The sequence below is a fragment of the Mauremys reevesii genome, linkage group 13 (genome assembly GCF_016161935.1).
Source record: "Mauremys reevesii isolate NIE-2019 linkage group 13, ASM1616193v1, whole genome shotgun sequence".
NCBI lineage: Eukaryota > Metazoa > Chordata > Testudines > Geoemydidae > Mauremys > Mauremys reevesii.
The window spans coordinates 27338078-27351126 of record NC_052635.1 but is presented as its reverse complement, the minus strand read 5'-3'; the positions used below and the strand labels follow the sequence as shown (position 1 = coordinate 27351126).

General features: G+C 43.4%; 1 protein-coding gene across 2 annotated transcripts; it reads left to right on the top strand.

Moving 5' to 3' along the window:
* The first annotated feature begins 4087 nt into the window (after positions 1-4087).
* SLC32A1 (solute carrier family 32 member 1) lies at positions 4088-12680 on the top strand. 2 transcript variants are annotated; one of them, XM_039497675.1, is made up of 3 exons: positions 4088-4157; positions 8539-9310; positions 11259-12680. In XM_039497675.1, exons 2-3 carry the CDS (start codon positions 8933-8935, stop codon positions 12444-12446), a joined length of 1566 nt encoding a protein of 521 aa, XP_039353609.1. In that variant the 5' UTR covers positions 4088-4157; positions 8539-8932; the 3' UTR covers positions 12447-12680. The 2 variants fall into 2 exon arrangements, with proteins under 2 accessions (XP_039353609.1, XP_039353608.1); XM_039497674.1 differs by lacking the exon at positions 4088-4157 and adding an exon at positions 5772-5899.
* The last annotated feature ends 369 nt before the right edge of the window (positions 12681-13049 follow it).

Below are 13049 nucleotides of genomic sequence, written 5' to 3'. Positions count from 1 at the left end.
ACTGTCAGAGACAGGATACACGACCAGGTGGCCCTCTGGTCTGATTCAGTATGGCAATTTCTATGCTCCTTTGTTCCTATGAAAGGAGTTGTGCCGTGACATCCTGGGAGCAGGCCTATGGGTCAGAAGTGTGTATTCAGCACATTTGTGTGAGCATTTGCCTCTTGACCTAGCAACAGCAACTAAGCACACACAGACACTTCACACCCAGTATAGATTATTCCTACTCTGTCCAAGAACAACCTGCCTGGAATAGAGGGGGCCAAGGATGCTGTGTGTTGGGTGATTGCTGTCCAGAATACAGTGAAATATTGATGCTCAATTTTCTGCTGCTGTTTACAGATGGGACCAGAATTTTGTCATCAATTCAGTTATGTGCAGGAGAAATAGACCTCATCATTGTTTTGATGGTCTTGATAACTGACTGAAATATATTGATGAGATTACAGAATCCTAACAGAAAGCAAAGAACATTGAGTTTTTAATTTGAATTTTGAAGGGTTTAAATATTACCAAGCATACATATGCTATGCTTTTCCTTGACTCTCAAAATGACACTATAATTGTGTCCTAGGAAATATACTGTGTACTACTCATGGCATAAATATGAATATTTTATTTAAATGCTCATTTAATTTGACAGTGATGAAGCTTTATATATGTTGTCAATGAAAACCCTATTAACTTGAATCCAACTCATGGGAGAAATGCCATGTTCACAGTGAGCTTGGGAATCTAATCTCATAAACATCAACAATGATCACCTCCTTTTCATTTCAACAGGAAAGCCAAGGTCACAGTTAAATTTAATTCTTACCTAAGAGAAATATCTCCTAGGGCATTTTTTAGTCTTATTCTCATTTTTGGAAGATGTTTATTTTGTTGTTCATAATGATTTGTTTGCGTGGCATATGAAGATCACAGAGATTCATGGGAAGTTTTGTTCATGTCAGAGGAGAAACACTGAAAAGTGTAAAAAAATGTAGGTCAAATCTGGAAGATGTTACTCAGTTTTTACTCCGTCCTTACACAGGCAAAATTCCTACTAGGCTAAATCCTGATAGATACTGATCTAAAACTGTGATGCCTTTTGTTATGCATCTGTACTGCACCTTTTAAATCTTAAGAATTCTGCTGTTTACAGAGTCAGGCAGTCATTTTGTGTTCAGTTGGTTATTAGCCAAGCTAGTCAGGGATGCACCCCCATGCTCTGAATGTCCCTGACTGCCTGAAGTTGGGACTGGATGACATGGGATGGATCACTTGATAACTGCCTTTCTCTGTTCATTACCTCTGAAGCATCTGGTACTGGCCACTGTCTGAGGAAAGGATATTGGGCTACATGGACCATTGGTATGTACCAGTATGCCCCCCATTATGTTCTGTGCAGATTGTTAAAAGAAGAAGCCACACATGATGTGCTCTTTCTCATGGAGCTTTTACTTTTTGTTTTTTTCTTGTTATGCTAGTGTCTTAACCTAAAATAATGGTGATTCTGACTGCAAGTGTCTCTTTCTTGTTTCTGGAAAATCATAAGATGATGGATTTGGTCCTGATGGTGGGGATCTAGCCACTCACAATCTGGTTCTACTGTAGCCAACACTTGCATTGTTCCATGCTAGTATTATGCTGATGAAGATTCATTCTTAACAACAGAAGCTTCAGTTTATCTCATTAGTAGTTATTCCACATTTTTGTGCTGTATGGTATTAGATGATGGGCAATGGCACCGACTTCTTTTGGCGAGACTCAGAGGTAGTGTGTTCCCGAGGGATACCCTCAGTTCTTTCACTAACTTTTTATCCCATAACCTGGGATGCTAATAAAAAAGAACTTATAATACAAATACAGCTGACCTCAGGTGCCACCATAAACTTTTATAGCAGAGTTCAAACAAGAGACCTACCCTAGTGAAGGGACATACGGTAGAATTTCACAGGGCTACTTTCTCCTAACAAGGAGACTATCAATACATCTTCCACAAAAATTATGCAGATATAGTTAGGTGACTGTTGCTGACTCCTTTCCCCCAGCCCAAAGGGCACTGATATACCAGCGTCTTTTTCCTTCTCTACTCTCTTGAAATTCCCAGCTCTGTTCAGAGCTATTAACCAGGTCACAAAGGCTTGTCCCAATCCGGCAGTTTACCTAATTGCCTTTTTATAGTGTATTGTGCAACTCTTTATTATCCTGTCAGAATTCACCTCCAAGGCTTCTGTGGAGGTGGGGGAAGGGGGCTGGAGAGGGAAGAAAGAACTGGAATGAATTTCTGCACTGTACAGCCACTCGTGTCTGAAAGCTTAGAACAAGAAGGTGCATGTTTACAATACCAGAGGGATAGCTAGATACTGTACAGTTTTTATCAATGGGCTGGTAAATCTTTGCCATTTCTGACCTCTGTGGTCTAATCAATACCCCCACCCCCACCCCCACCCCCACAAATAGAGATACAATTACTGATTTCAATAGTGGCCCTTAAAATCAGCGCTTGCTAACAGTTACCTCAGAATACTATCCGAGATATCACAATTTTTGCCCTAGACTAAGAATTAGGAGATATCTGTGGTAATTGTATGGCAAATGTTGACTTTTTGTGGCAATTGCTGTATGCACCTTAGTCACTTAACTTCAAAACATACATACCTATATCTAAGTACAGAGTAGGTACACGTTTTACAGGGTAGTTGCTTTTTCACTATACACAAATGTTATCAATCGCACCTTCAAGTACCCACAATTCTCTCTGGTCACATGGGGTCTCTCACCCATCCAGTACGCCAACCAGCTAAAATGAAACCAAAGCAAAACTCATCATTTTCAAGTGAAAACTTATCCACACCTTGTGATCTTGCAGTGGTGGTTCACCCAACTCTCCCGTTCAAATCAACTGGAGTTTGGGATGTGCAAGGAATTTGAAATTGACCTCTCAGTATATTTATTTGACTGGAGAAATTACTGTAGGATTAGCTCCTAAATGGAACACAAATAACCAGAGCCAGTGTGGTGTGGGGTCTAATTTTCTGAAGACTTAAATCTCTTGTATGTTGCACTGGGAGCAGGTTAGATGCATGATCACACCCTGAACATGGAATCTTTCGGTTGAGGATCTCCAAGCGCTTTGCAGCCTTTAGTTCAGACTCACAGCACCCTTTTGGGTTTGGTAAATACCAGTATAATACCCATTTTACAGAGGGGTAAACTGAGGCAGAGAGCAAAGGACTTGCCCAACCTCTCCTCTGGTAGACACCCCTTTAAAAAATTGCAACACAGAACTGTAGAACTTTGCACCGGGCCGTATAGTTTCCCAGTTTCCCTTCCTGAAAATAAGAACTGCTTCCAGGCTGAGAGCCCATTTGCAAGGCGATTGTGCCTAGCTATGCCCATCTGCAGTTCACATTAGGAGAGTCGGTGGATAGAGCAACTGTAGGAGGAATCCTGCTTTGTGTGGGCTCCTCTGCTCCCCCTTACCCAAGGATTTTTAGTCATGAATAGCCTTTCCCCCCCAGGTTATTAAATCAGGAACCGCAACTGCAAATCGCACCGCGCCTGGGCTGTGTAGATAAGGGCGAGTGTGTTTAACCCATGGAAGGCTTTGCAAGGCAGTTCCATTCCCATTAGATTTCCTGGCACATTGGCAAGCCTCAGCGAGAACTTACCGTCAAAGCAGACAAGCTGGTCAGCATCGGTTAGCCTTCCCTTTAGGAGCAGATACTCGCACTGCTGAGTCTGGAAAGGAGATGCGCTTTGTTTAAATACAAGGGGCGGGAAGGAAGACCATCCCAGACAGCGCCTGGTGTGACTGAGGCTCCAGAAAGCACCCAGGGCTTTGTTTTTATATAGACAAGCAAAGTATAAAAATCAGTGGAAACCCTTCCGTCTTTGTGAAGCCGGGGCTTAGGAATTGTTATTTGCTCTGCTTTAGCTCCGTTCGGAAATTATTTGCAGATCAAATGCACCCCGGAGACCTGCTAACCTTTGGGCAATGTTTAGATGTAACATCCTGCTTGGGGATAATTATTAGTTAGGGGGGAAAGCATGAATGACGTAGACGTAGTTCTCTCTCTCTCTCTCCTCTTTCTGCTGTCCCTGGTCCTCATCCATTCCCCACTTTCTAATGGAATAATGCACTGCCGGCGAAGATGAAGAGAGAAGCATAGGTAAACGCCAACACTCTTCTCTGCAGCTTTCTTTCTTTCTTTCTTTCTTTCTTTCTTTCTTTCTTTCTTTCTTTCTTTCTTTCTTTCTTTCTTTCTTTCTTTCTTTCTTTCTAGTCATATCTTGAATCCATTCTTTTAGACCATGGCAAAAGTTTAGGGTATGTTTTACAGAAATCCATTCAAGGAAGCTGCTGGGAAACACAGAAAAACTAGCTAGGAGGAAGTTTCTTTCTTGTGAAAGAATTCTCAGGTAGGGGGGTGGGGGCGGGCGGAGGGAGAAGAGTCATTTTCATTGTGGGTTGATGTAAATAGGGTTTTTTTCCCTCTAGGGGACATATTGCTTGGCTGTTAGTTTGTTGCTTGTTTTTCAGTTTTATTCAGAAGCAAACTGCCTTTTAAGATTTTTGTTTTCCTTTGCTGTAGAATTTAAACATAGTGAAGCGGAGTTCTGTTTAACAGGGATGGGTACGTGCGTAAAAATAAATGCATTTAGCTGGTGATTGACTTTAAATTTAGGGTTTATTTTAAATTAAACTCAGTATAGGAAATCCAGATTACATTTAAAGATGTAATTTATAGGGGTGACGTGTTGTGTATCATCATTTCTTAGCTTCGCTCCGCATTGTGTCAGTGAGCGGTTTATACAAATGGGCGTTTTACGAGGAGTTCTAGCACTTAGGACTCCGCAGCAATCCGGTGTGGATGGAACGGGGGCTTAGTTCGGATGCTGCTGTTACCCTGGTTTCTGTTCCCTGGTAACGATGCAGAGCTGCACAGAGGCGCGAGTTAGTTATCTGGACAAACCCTTCTTTGGAGCCGATGCTGCAGGGAACAGGACCGGGACTGTTAGTGGAACAAACCCCCGCTGCGAAGGAGAGAAAGGAGCTTGTATTGTTCCGTACCAGGGAAAGAGACTTGTCTGGGTGGCCAAGAGAACTCGTATTACCCAAACTCCCGGCTCCCTAGTATATGTAGAGAGATGCATCTGTTGATCTGTATATTAAGGCGCATGGTGCTGCTGTGTAATAGGAAGACAGTGGGATATAGCTTGTCCCCAGTGAAGTCCATGAGAGGTTTGCCATTGACATCACAGGAATCAGGAATTCACCCTGCGTCCTCAATGCCCCGCAAGAGGGGAGAGAAGGGACGGACTCTGAGACGGAGGCAAGGCGTGTGCAGTGCTAGGGACCAGCGAGCAGTGTCTGCTGCCGGCTCTGGTGTTCTGGCATCGAGCCTTGCTTGCTGGAGTCAGTAACCAGCCCTGAGCCATAGCCCCGGGCTCCCTGATACTCAGCGCCCTGCTCTTACCTTTCCAGTAGCTTCAAACACGCGTGGTTGCTTTGGTCCCACAACCCTCTTCCCCACCCCCACAATCCTGCTTTGATTGCCAGTGTGGTCTCTTTAAACCAAACCCCCATGTACACTGACCCCCTGTTTGTTTGAGTCTACATTTAGCTGTCTCCAGGGTTGAGTTTGTTTCTTTGCCTCCGTGTCTGTCGGGGTTGCCCTAGGTTTGGTGAGGATGGGATGGGAGATGGACAAGGGTTTATTTGTCTGGTGGCTTTCCGGTGAGGGAGGTGCGACTGACATCATACAACTAAAAGCTCTTAATGGGAAAAATGGGGCTTCCCCCGTTTGACGAAATAGCTAAAGTCCACTAATGGGGCGTTCACAGAAAGATCTTGTTAGCACCAGGAGGCTGCTTGCCAAAAGGACCAGAGAAACGAAGAGGGAAGACAGAGGTTAGTTTCAAATATCTACATTCTTCACAGATGTTTGTTTTCAATAGAGAGTAAATAGGATCGCTAGTTTAAGGCTCCCTAAAGTTTGTAAATTTGTAATTAATAACTCTTCGAGATAGATCGATACATTTGATTTAAAAAAAACAAATAGAATTCTTCCTTTGGTTTATGCTAATGAACAATTATAAACTGGAAGAAAGGAAAAGGATATTTTAAGTGGCATGAGAAAAATCATCAAATTACTGTATAATTAATCGTTTCTTCCGCTCCTTTGCTACCCGACTGGTGGAAAAATTGCAGCGGAGCTCACCGTCCAGCAAAAGACAATATATTTGTTGGATTATCAGGTGTTTCGTTCTGTGGGTTATGTGGAAAATTCTCAGTGCTTTACTACAGCTCAAGTCAGTTTCACAAGTTAAAGTTCTCTGAAGCGAATTGGTACCCTTTGATCTATGATGTGTTGGGAATCAGAGACCTCAGGGCTGGGCTTAAGAAATATGGTCTGGATGAATCGCACAACCCCAGACATGCCTTTCCCACCTAATTTTCGACAACAAATTCCATCGTATGTTAGAACATAGTAAAATCTCGTTGAATTAAAAGAAAATTCATTTTCCGTTTAGTGGTAGTGTGAGGAGGGAGGAAGAGAATAGCCATTCATCGATTAAAAATACACACCTGAATTTGTGATCAGAAATTTTTCTCAGTTAGGGGGATTTTTAAAAATGGAAGTTAAATTCTGGTTGCGATTTGATAATTCCGTAGCTCCCAATGCATGCTGGATGTTTCTAAATATGGATAAAAAATGGGCAGCGCTCCTGTTTCTCGACCTATTTGTGCAATGATATGTAATAATTCCTTCTCCAAAGCAAAGGCAGAGATGAGCCCTGGTTTGCTAATGCACCTCGCGGCCTTCCTTCTTCTGCAGAGAACCGTTTGCTATAAATAAGCATCATTGTTTGGGTTCTCTTTGACCTTTCGCACCCAGGTCCGCACAGAGGATTCCAGGAAGGAACATTACAGAAAGGAATTAGGATACAATTGTCAGTGCACATAACAACCATAATAGAAGAACTATTTTTTTCTTATTTTGGTGAAGCTCTAACTAGTGTCAGTTCTAATTGGTTCAATTCAGATACACTGTAGCCTATTAAATCCCTGTTTTAACTGGTTAAAGGCATCTCACGAGAAATGGTGGATGTATTTCTCCAGCCTCTAGTCGTTTTCATCTTAATTCCACATCCAATTCCTTTTCTCAGTTCAATCAGATTTGTATTAGTCACCTATCTTGTAATACTTAACTAGGAAAATAATCGGTAGTGTCGACAATTCTGCTTCTCTTTAATACAAAATGAGTTTGGCAAATAAAAAGAATTTTTAAAGAGAAATCAAATATACGTGTCTTGTGAAAGCAGTAAACAATAAGTAGATTTTTACAGCTCGCATTTAACATCTTAATAAAATAAAATAAAAATATAAAAACCCTATCCAAGTATTCTGAAGGAAGGGAAGATGGCATCCCCTAAACAACAACACTATAAAACTACGCATTCCCTTACAATGGTATAGATTTCCTTATAGACTTTCCCCAAATGGAATAACAGGGAAATATGTTAAATAAAAATGAATAATTTTAAGGCTGTTGCATTAAAAATAAATATAAGCATTTGAAAACAAAAGTAAATAATATTATATATCTATATGTAATAAGGTGATATCTAAATGTGGCATCTGTAGTTGTAGAACATGGACGATAAGGAGAAGTCTGTATCTACATACAGCTATCGAATTTATGTATACAAAAGTAGAATCTGTATCTGAATCAGGATTTAAAATATATGGGCAAGAGGAAGGAATCTGCATCTATATAAATATGGAATATACCTATAACGAGAACCTGTATCTAGATATAAAATAGATGAACACTAGGGAGGAATCTGTATCTGGATGTAGATACAGAATATAGGTATAATGAGAAATCTATATTTAAACTCTAGATATAAACTATATGGACAATAAGAAGGCATCTGTGTGGGTACATACAAAGGCATGATATGCGCACAGTAACAAGGAATCTGTATCTAGCTATACATTATAGAAAGAAGGTATATAGCCGTTTAAATCTGGCTTTAGTGCATTACACTGTATTTTGGCAAACAAAAAATGATCCGCGGATTTCTAGCAACATTAATTACACGTAGGAATCGTTCGAGAGACAAAACGGTGGAAGCGGAAGCTCCCGGCCTCCATTGGGGGTTTTCTTTGGGCCCTTGTCTTGCCAGCGAAAATCGGCTCCCAAATCAGGGCGAGGCGGCTCCTTTGGGAAGATAGAGATATAAATGTAGATACACATATAAATCAGGGAGGGGGAACTACCCCCATCTCCCTCCACCGCCAACTCCCTCTCTCCCTCTGCAGTGTGGATGACAGAGCCTAGAAGGTGTGGGTGTTGCTGTGTAAAGGGGGGGGGGAGGAAGGGCTCTGATGAGGACTGTGGTACCTCCCTCAGAAATGCAGCAATCCTCTCCCCTTCCTTCTGATAGATGGGCGCATTGGGATGGAGACGTGGTGTGCACAGCAAAAGGCTTGCGTTGGCAATCTGGTGATCATCCCCCGTCCCCCTGCCTTTCTCCCCTTAGGCTCCTCTGCATTGCACGGGCATCATTGAGGCTGGAGACAACCAACCCGCGTCTCTGCTGCTCAGCGAGGGGACAGGGATATTCTGGAGCACAGGCTGGGTACCAGAGCGCCGACCCCCCCTTCCCAGCACTGCAGAGACCCCCCTCCCCGGCACCCCACTTCACCCCCCGGTCTATATGCACAAGGAAGAGGGTGAGGTGTTGATCGGGAGCTGCCAAGGAACTCAAACCGAGCGGGGTCATGCTCCAGGGGACACTGAAGGGGAGAAGGTCCAATTGCGGTAGGAAGTGGAGATAGCGGCTTTGCCAGCCCCGCAGCAGCAGAACTTTCTCGCCTGGTGCCGAGGACCGCCGGCTTCTTGGTGGCCAGAGGATCCCAAGCAAGAGAGGCAACATGGCCACTCTGATCCGGAGCAAGCTTTCCAACGTCGCCACCTCGGTTTCCAACAAGTCCCAGGCCAAAGTGAGCGGCATGTTTGCGAGGATGGGCTTCCAGGCGGCTACCGATGAAGAGGCGGTGGGCTTTGTGCATTGCGATGACCTGGACATGGAGCACAGGCAAGGGCTTCAGATGGACATCTTAAAGACGGACGCCAGCGAGGAAGGAGCCGAGCCGCCCCTAGAAGGGGATATCCATTACCAAAGGGACGGCACGGGTCCCCTGCCCCCGTCAGCCTCCAAGGACGAGGGCATCTGCTCGGAGCTCTCCAGCCAAGCCAAGCCCAAAATCACCGCCTGGGAAGCTGGGTGGAATGTCACCAACGCAATCCAGGTAAGGGGGGGGGGACATCTCACCGCACACCCCCAGCAGCGCGCCCCCCAGTGCTGCAGGTTACCTGTGCAGGCATGTGTAGGGAACATGGGTCATAATAATAACGTGTGTGTGTGTGTGTGTGTGTGAAATCTCCCTGCTGCCTTCAGTCTGACGCAGAACCTTGAAACATACCAGGCAGAAATGGCATGCACATGCGTTGGGGGTCTGAGTGTGTACGCTGCGGTGTGAGGTGCGGGTGTTTACACACTCACACAAACTCACAACATCGTTTCAGACCGTGCTTGTTACACAAATATGTCAGCCCCCTCCCATCCCCAATTGCACGCTTTTTTTTCCTCTCGGGAATTATATTTTGATGGCGTAAAACCCTGGTGGGATGGGTCTGTGGACAGAGAGATCAGGCCAACAGAGGGTGTCAATCTGGAATGCAGCCCACTCCCCTCTGCTTGCCTTTATGGTCTGATGGAGTCAATTCAGTTTGGGCTCGGGGGTAAATTACTAAAAGGAAAAAAAAAGCGATCATCCCTTCTCCACTCCACATAACATGACAAGTTGCCCAGTAAAGTTTAAAAATGAGCAGGAGCGCGTGGCTTTTGCCAACTCTCTCCTGTTGTAAATAGAATTCACTTGAACAACCAAAATGGCATGTCCACTGAGCGCTAAAGTGTCTCACCTGAACACTGTGCAAGCAAATGAAGACACCTGAGAACGGTGTGTTCCCACTGAATCTGTTTTCTCCCAAAGTCCTGGTATTCGCTGCTGTAAACGTGAGATGCGTGTTTGGGACTGATTTTCATTTGGGGTTTGAGGGGATTTAGTGCCCCCCCTATTCCCAGCCTCCTCCTCTGGCTGTCTGGATATGTGAATATTACCAATTTCACCCCGAAATTATTACCCGTCGCAAATAAAACCCGAGCGGTTTTACGAGTCTCTCATCTCTTCTTAAAAAGCTTCCGTCTGTTAATTCATTTGTACTGATAACGTTCCTAAATGAATGGACCTTTCCCTCTGGGCCCCATGCACACGAGAGAACAGCAGAGATGGGTTTGCCTGTCCTAGTAACCCCCCACCCAACTTTCTAGCTCCAGAATGATTATGTATGTAAAGTGTGTTTCCTTACAGGGTTCTAGGCAATTTCAAACGGAAAACGAGTCCTTTGTGGAGAGCAGCTAGAGACTTTTAAAGGTGTCACCCTCCGAATCTCAGTAATGTGGACAGATCCCACAAGCAACTCGCGCTCTCAAATGCAGAGGCATCCTCAGTATGTCAAAAGCAACTGCATCATGGAGAGCGTGTGTTGTAAGTGGCAACGCAGCCCAATGATTTTTAATCTGGCTATATGAATATTTCCAAACCTTTTCCCAGAGTTGCCCCTTAAAATGGGGTCTCTGTTTTGATCCAAACCAGATTCAGTGTCCTATATGTTTGAGTGGGGAATTAAAAGGTTGATCGAAGATATTCAGAGGTTGGGAAATTCAAATAGCAGAGTAATAATAACAATAAAATAATAATAAAAGAGTGAATGTTTTATGAAATGGTGAGGACTATTCCTTTTCCAATTCTGAAATGACTAACTTCTCTGCCTTTCATTCCGAAAACAGATTTTTAACAAATTCTGATCAAATGTGGTTTTATTTTATATTAAAATGCTTGTCTTCAGTTCAGTTTAGCAGCTCAGGAAATATTTAGACATTTAAAAAGAGTTCTAGACAGACAAGTGAAGCAGGAATCCTTGTCCAATTTCATTTTTAATTTCTCTCTCAGACCTGATTATATGAAGCAGAATCTTGCTGTTGGTTTGTGATCTGATTGCATCGAGTAGAATCGTGTGTGTGTGTGACAGAGAGAGAGAGAGAGAGAGAGAGAGAGAGAGATCTTGCTGCTGTATGTGTGTGTGGTCTCTTGCTAAAATGAACACTACAGTATCCATTTTGTCTCTTTCTAGGGGATGTTTGTTCTTGGCCTGCCCTATGCTATCCTTCATGGTGGATATCTAGGACTCTTTTTAATTATTTTTGCTGCAGTAGTTTGCTGCTACACTGGGAAAATCCTTATTGCCTGTCTTTACGAAGAGAATGAAGATGGGGAGATAGTCAGGGTGAGAGACTCCTATGTCGACATTGCTAACGCTTGCTGTGCTCCCAGGTTTCCCAAGCTTGGAGGGAGGATTGTGAATGTGGCTCAGATCATTGAGCTGGTCATGACCTGTATTCTCTATGTGGTGGTCAGTGGGAACCTGATGTACAACAGCTTCCCAAACTTGCCTGTCTCCCAGAAATCTTGGTCTATCATTGCCACAGCTGTGCTCCTGCCTTGTGCTTTCTTGAAGAACCTCAAGGCTGTCTCGAAGTTCAGCTTGCTCTGCACCTTAGCCCACTTTGTGATCAACATTTTGGTGATTGCCTACTGTCTCTCCAGAGCACGTGACTGGGCTTGGGACAAAGTCAAGTTTTACATTGATGTGAAGAAGTTCCCCATCTCCATTGGCATCATCGTCTTCAGCTACACCTCCCAGATCTTTCTGCCTTCCTTAGAGGGGAACATGCAGCACCCCAAGGAGTTTCATTGCATGATGAACTGGACTCACATAGCAGCTTGCATTCTCAAGGGACTCTTTGCCTTGGTAGCCTATCTGACCTGGGCTGATGAGACTAAAGAAGTCATCACAGACAACTTGCCATCCACCATTAGGGCAGTAGTCAACCTTTTCTTGGTGTCCAAAGCTTTGCTTTCCTACCCCTTGCCCTTCTTTGCAGCTGTGGAAGTCCTGGAGAAGTCCCTTTTCCAAGATGGAAACAGGGCAGTCTTTCCTAACTGTTATGGGGGTGATGGGAGGATCAAGTCTTGGGGACTAGCCCTCAGGTGTGCCCTGGTAGTTTTCACCTTGTTAATGGCTATCTATGTCCCTCATTTTGCCCTCCTGATGGGTCTTACAGGGAGCCTCACAGGTGCAGGCCTCTGTTTCCTGCTCCCCAGTCTCTTCCACCTCAAGCTCTTGTGGAGGAAGCTCATGTGGCACCATGTTTTCTTTGATGTCGCCATTTTCGTTATAGGTGGTATATGCAGCGTGTCTGGATTCATCCATTCTTTAGAAGGCCTCATAGAGGCTTACGGTTCCAACATAGAAGACTAAAGAATGGCCAGAACTGGTTGCATTAAAAGAGAATTACACTGAACATCCACATAGCCAAATAATTATGTATCCTTTTAAAGAAAAGATTATTTTAGATATGTGCATCCAACAAAGTCAGTCATAGAACCTAAAAAATAAAATAAAGTCTTTGCCCTGCAGTTGTTTTAATAAGCTAAGATTTCAATATTTTTTTTCTTATTTATAAATTTTTTGAAGGAAAATATTTGACAACCCTCCTACCCTCTAAATAATGGTCTGAACTTTCTTTCAATATATCTTGTAGGGTTGTAAAATGCCCTATCTAGAAACAATTTTCAAGGCAATAGTCTTGCAAATATTATGCAAGTCAGGGTTGCAAGATTCGAAACACAGTTGTCAACCCAATGGATTTGGGTTGTTTTTGTGTAAAATTAAAAATAGATATTTTATACCCTGTGAAGGGTGGTTACAGAAGTGTAGACAAGACTTGGATTGTATGAACACCCAAACAGTTAAAATGGTAACAGCTGGTGACCAATGATCCCAGTGAGATGTAATGTTTACATTGTAGTAATAAAATAAATACATATCCTGAATTCTTCCATTTTAACTCATATCCAGTAA

Bases quoted from the DNA above. Each gene is read 5' to 3' on its own strand.
- SLC32A1 (XM_039497675.1), top strand. From the start codon at position 8,933: ATGGCCACTCTGATCCGGAGCAAGCTTTCCAACGTCGCCACCTCGGTT. The intron at 9,311-11,258 runs GTAAGGGGGGGG...GTCTCTTTCTAG, and splicing joins ATGTCACCAACGCAATCCAG to GGGATGTTTGTTCTTGGCCT.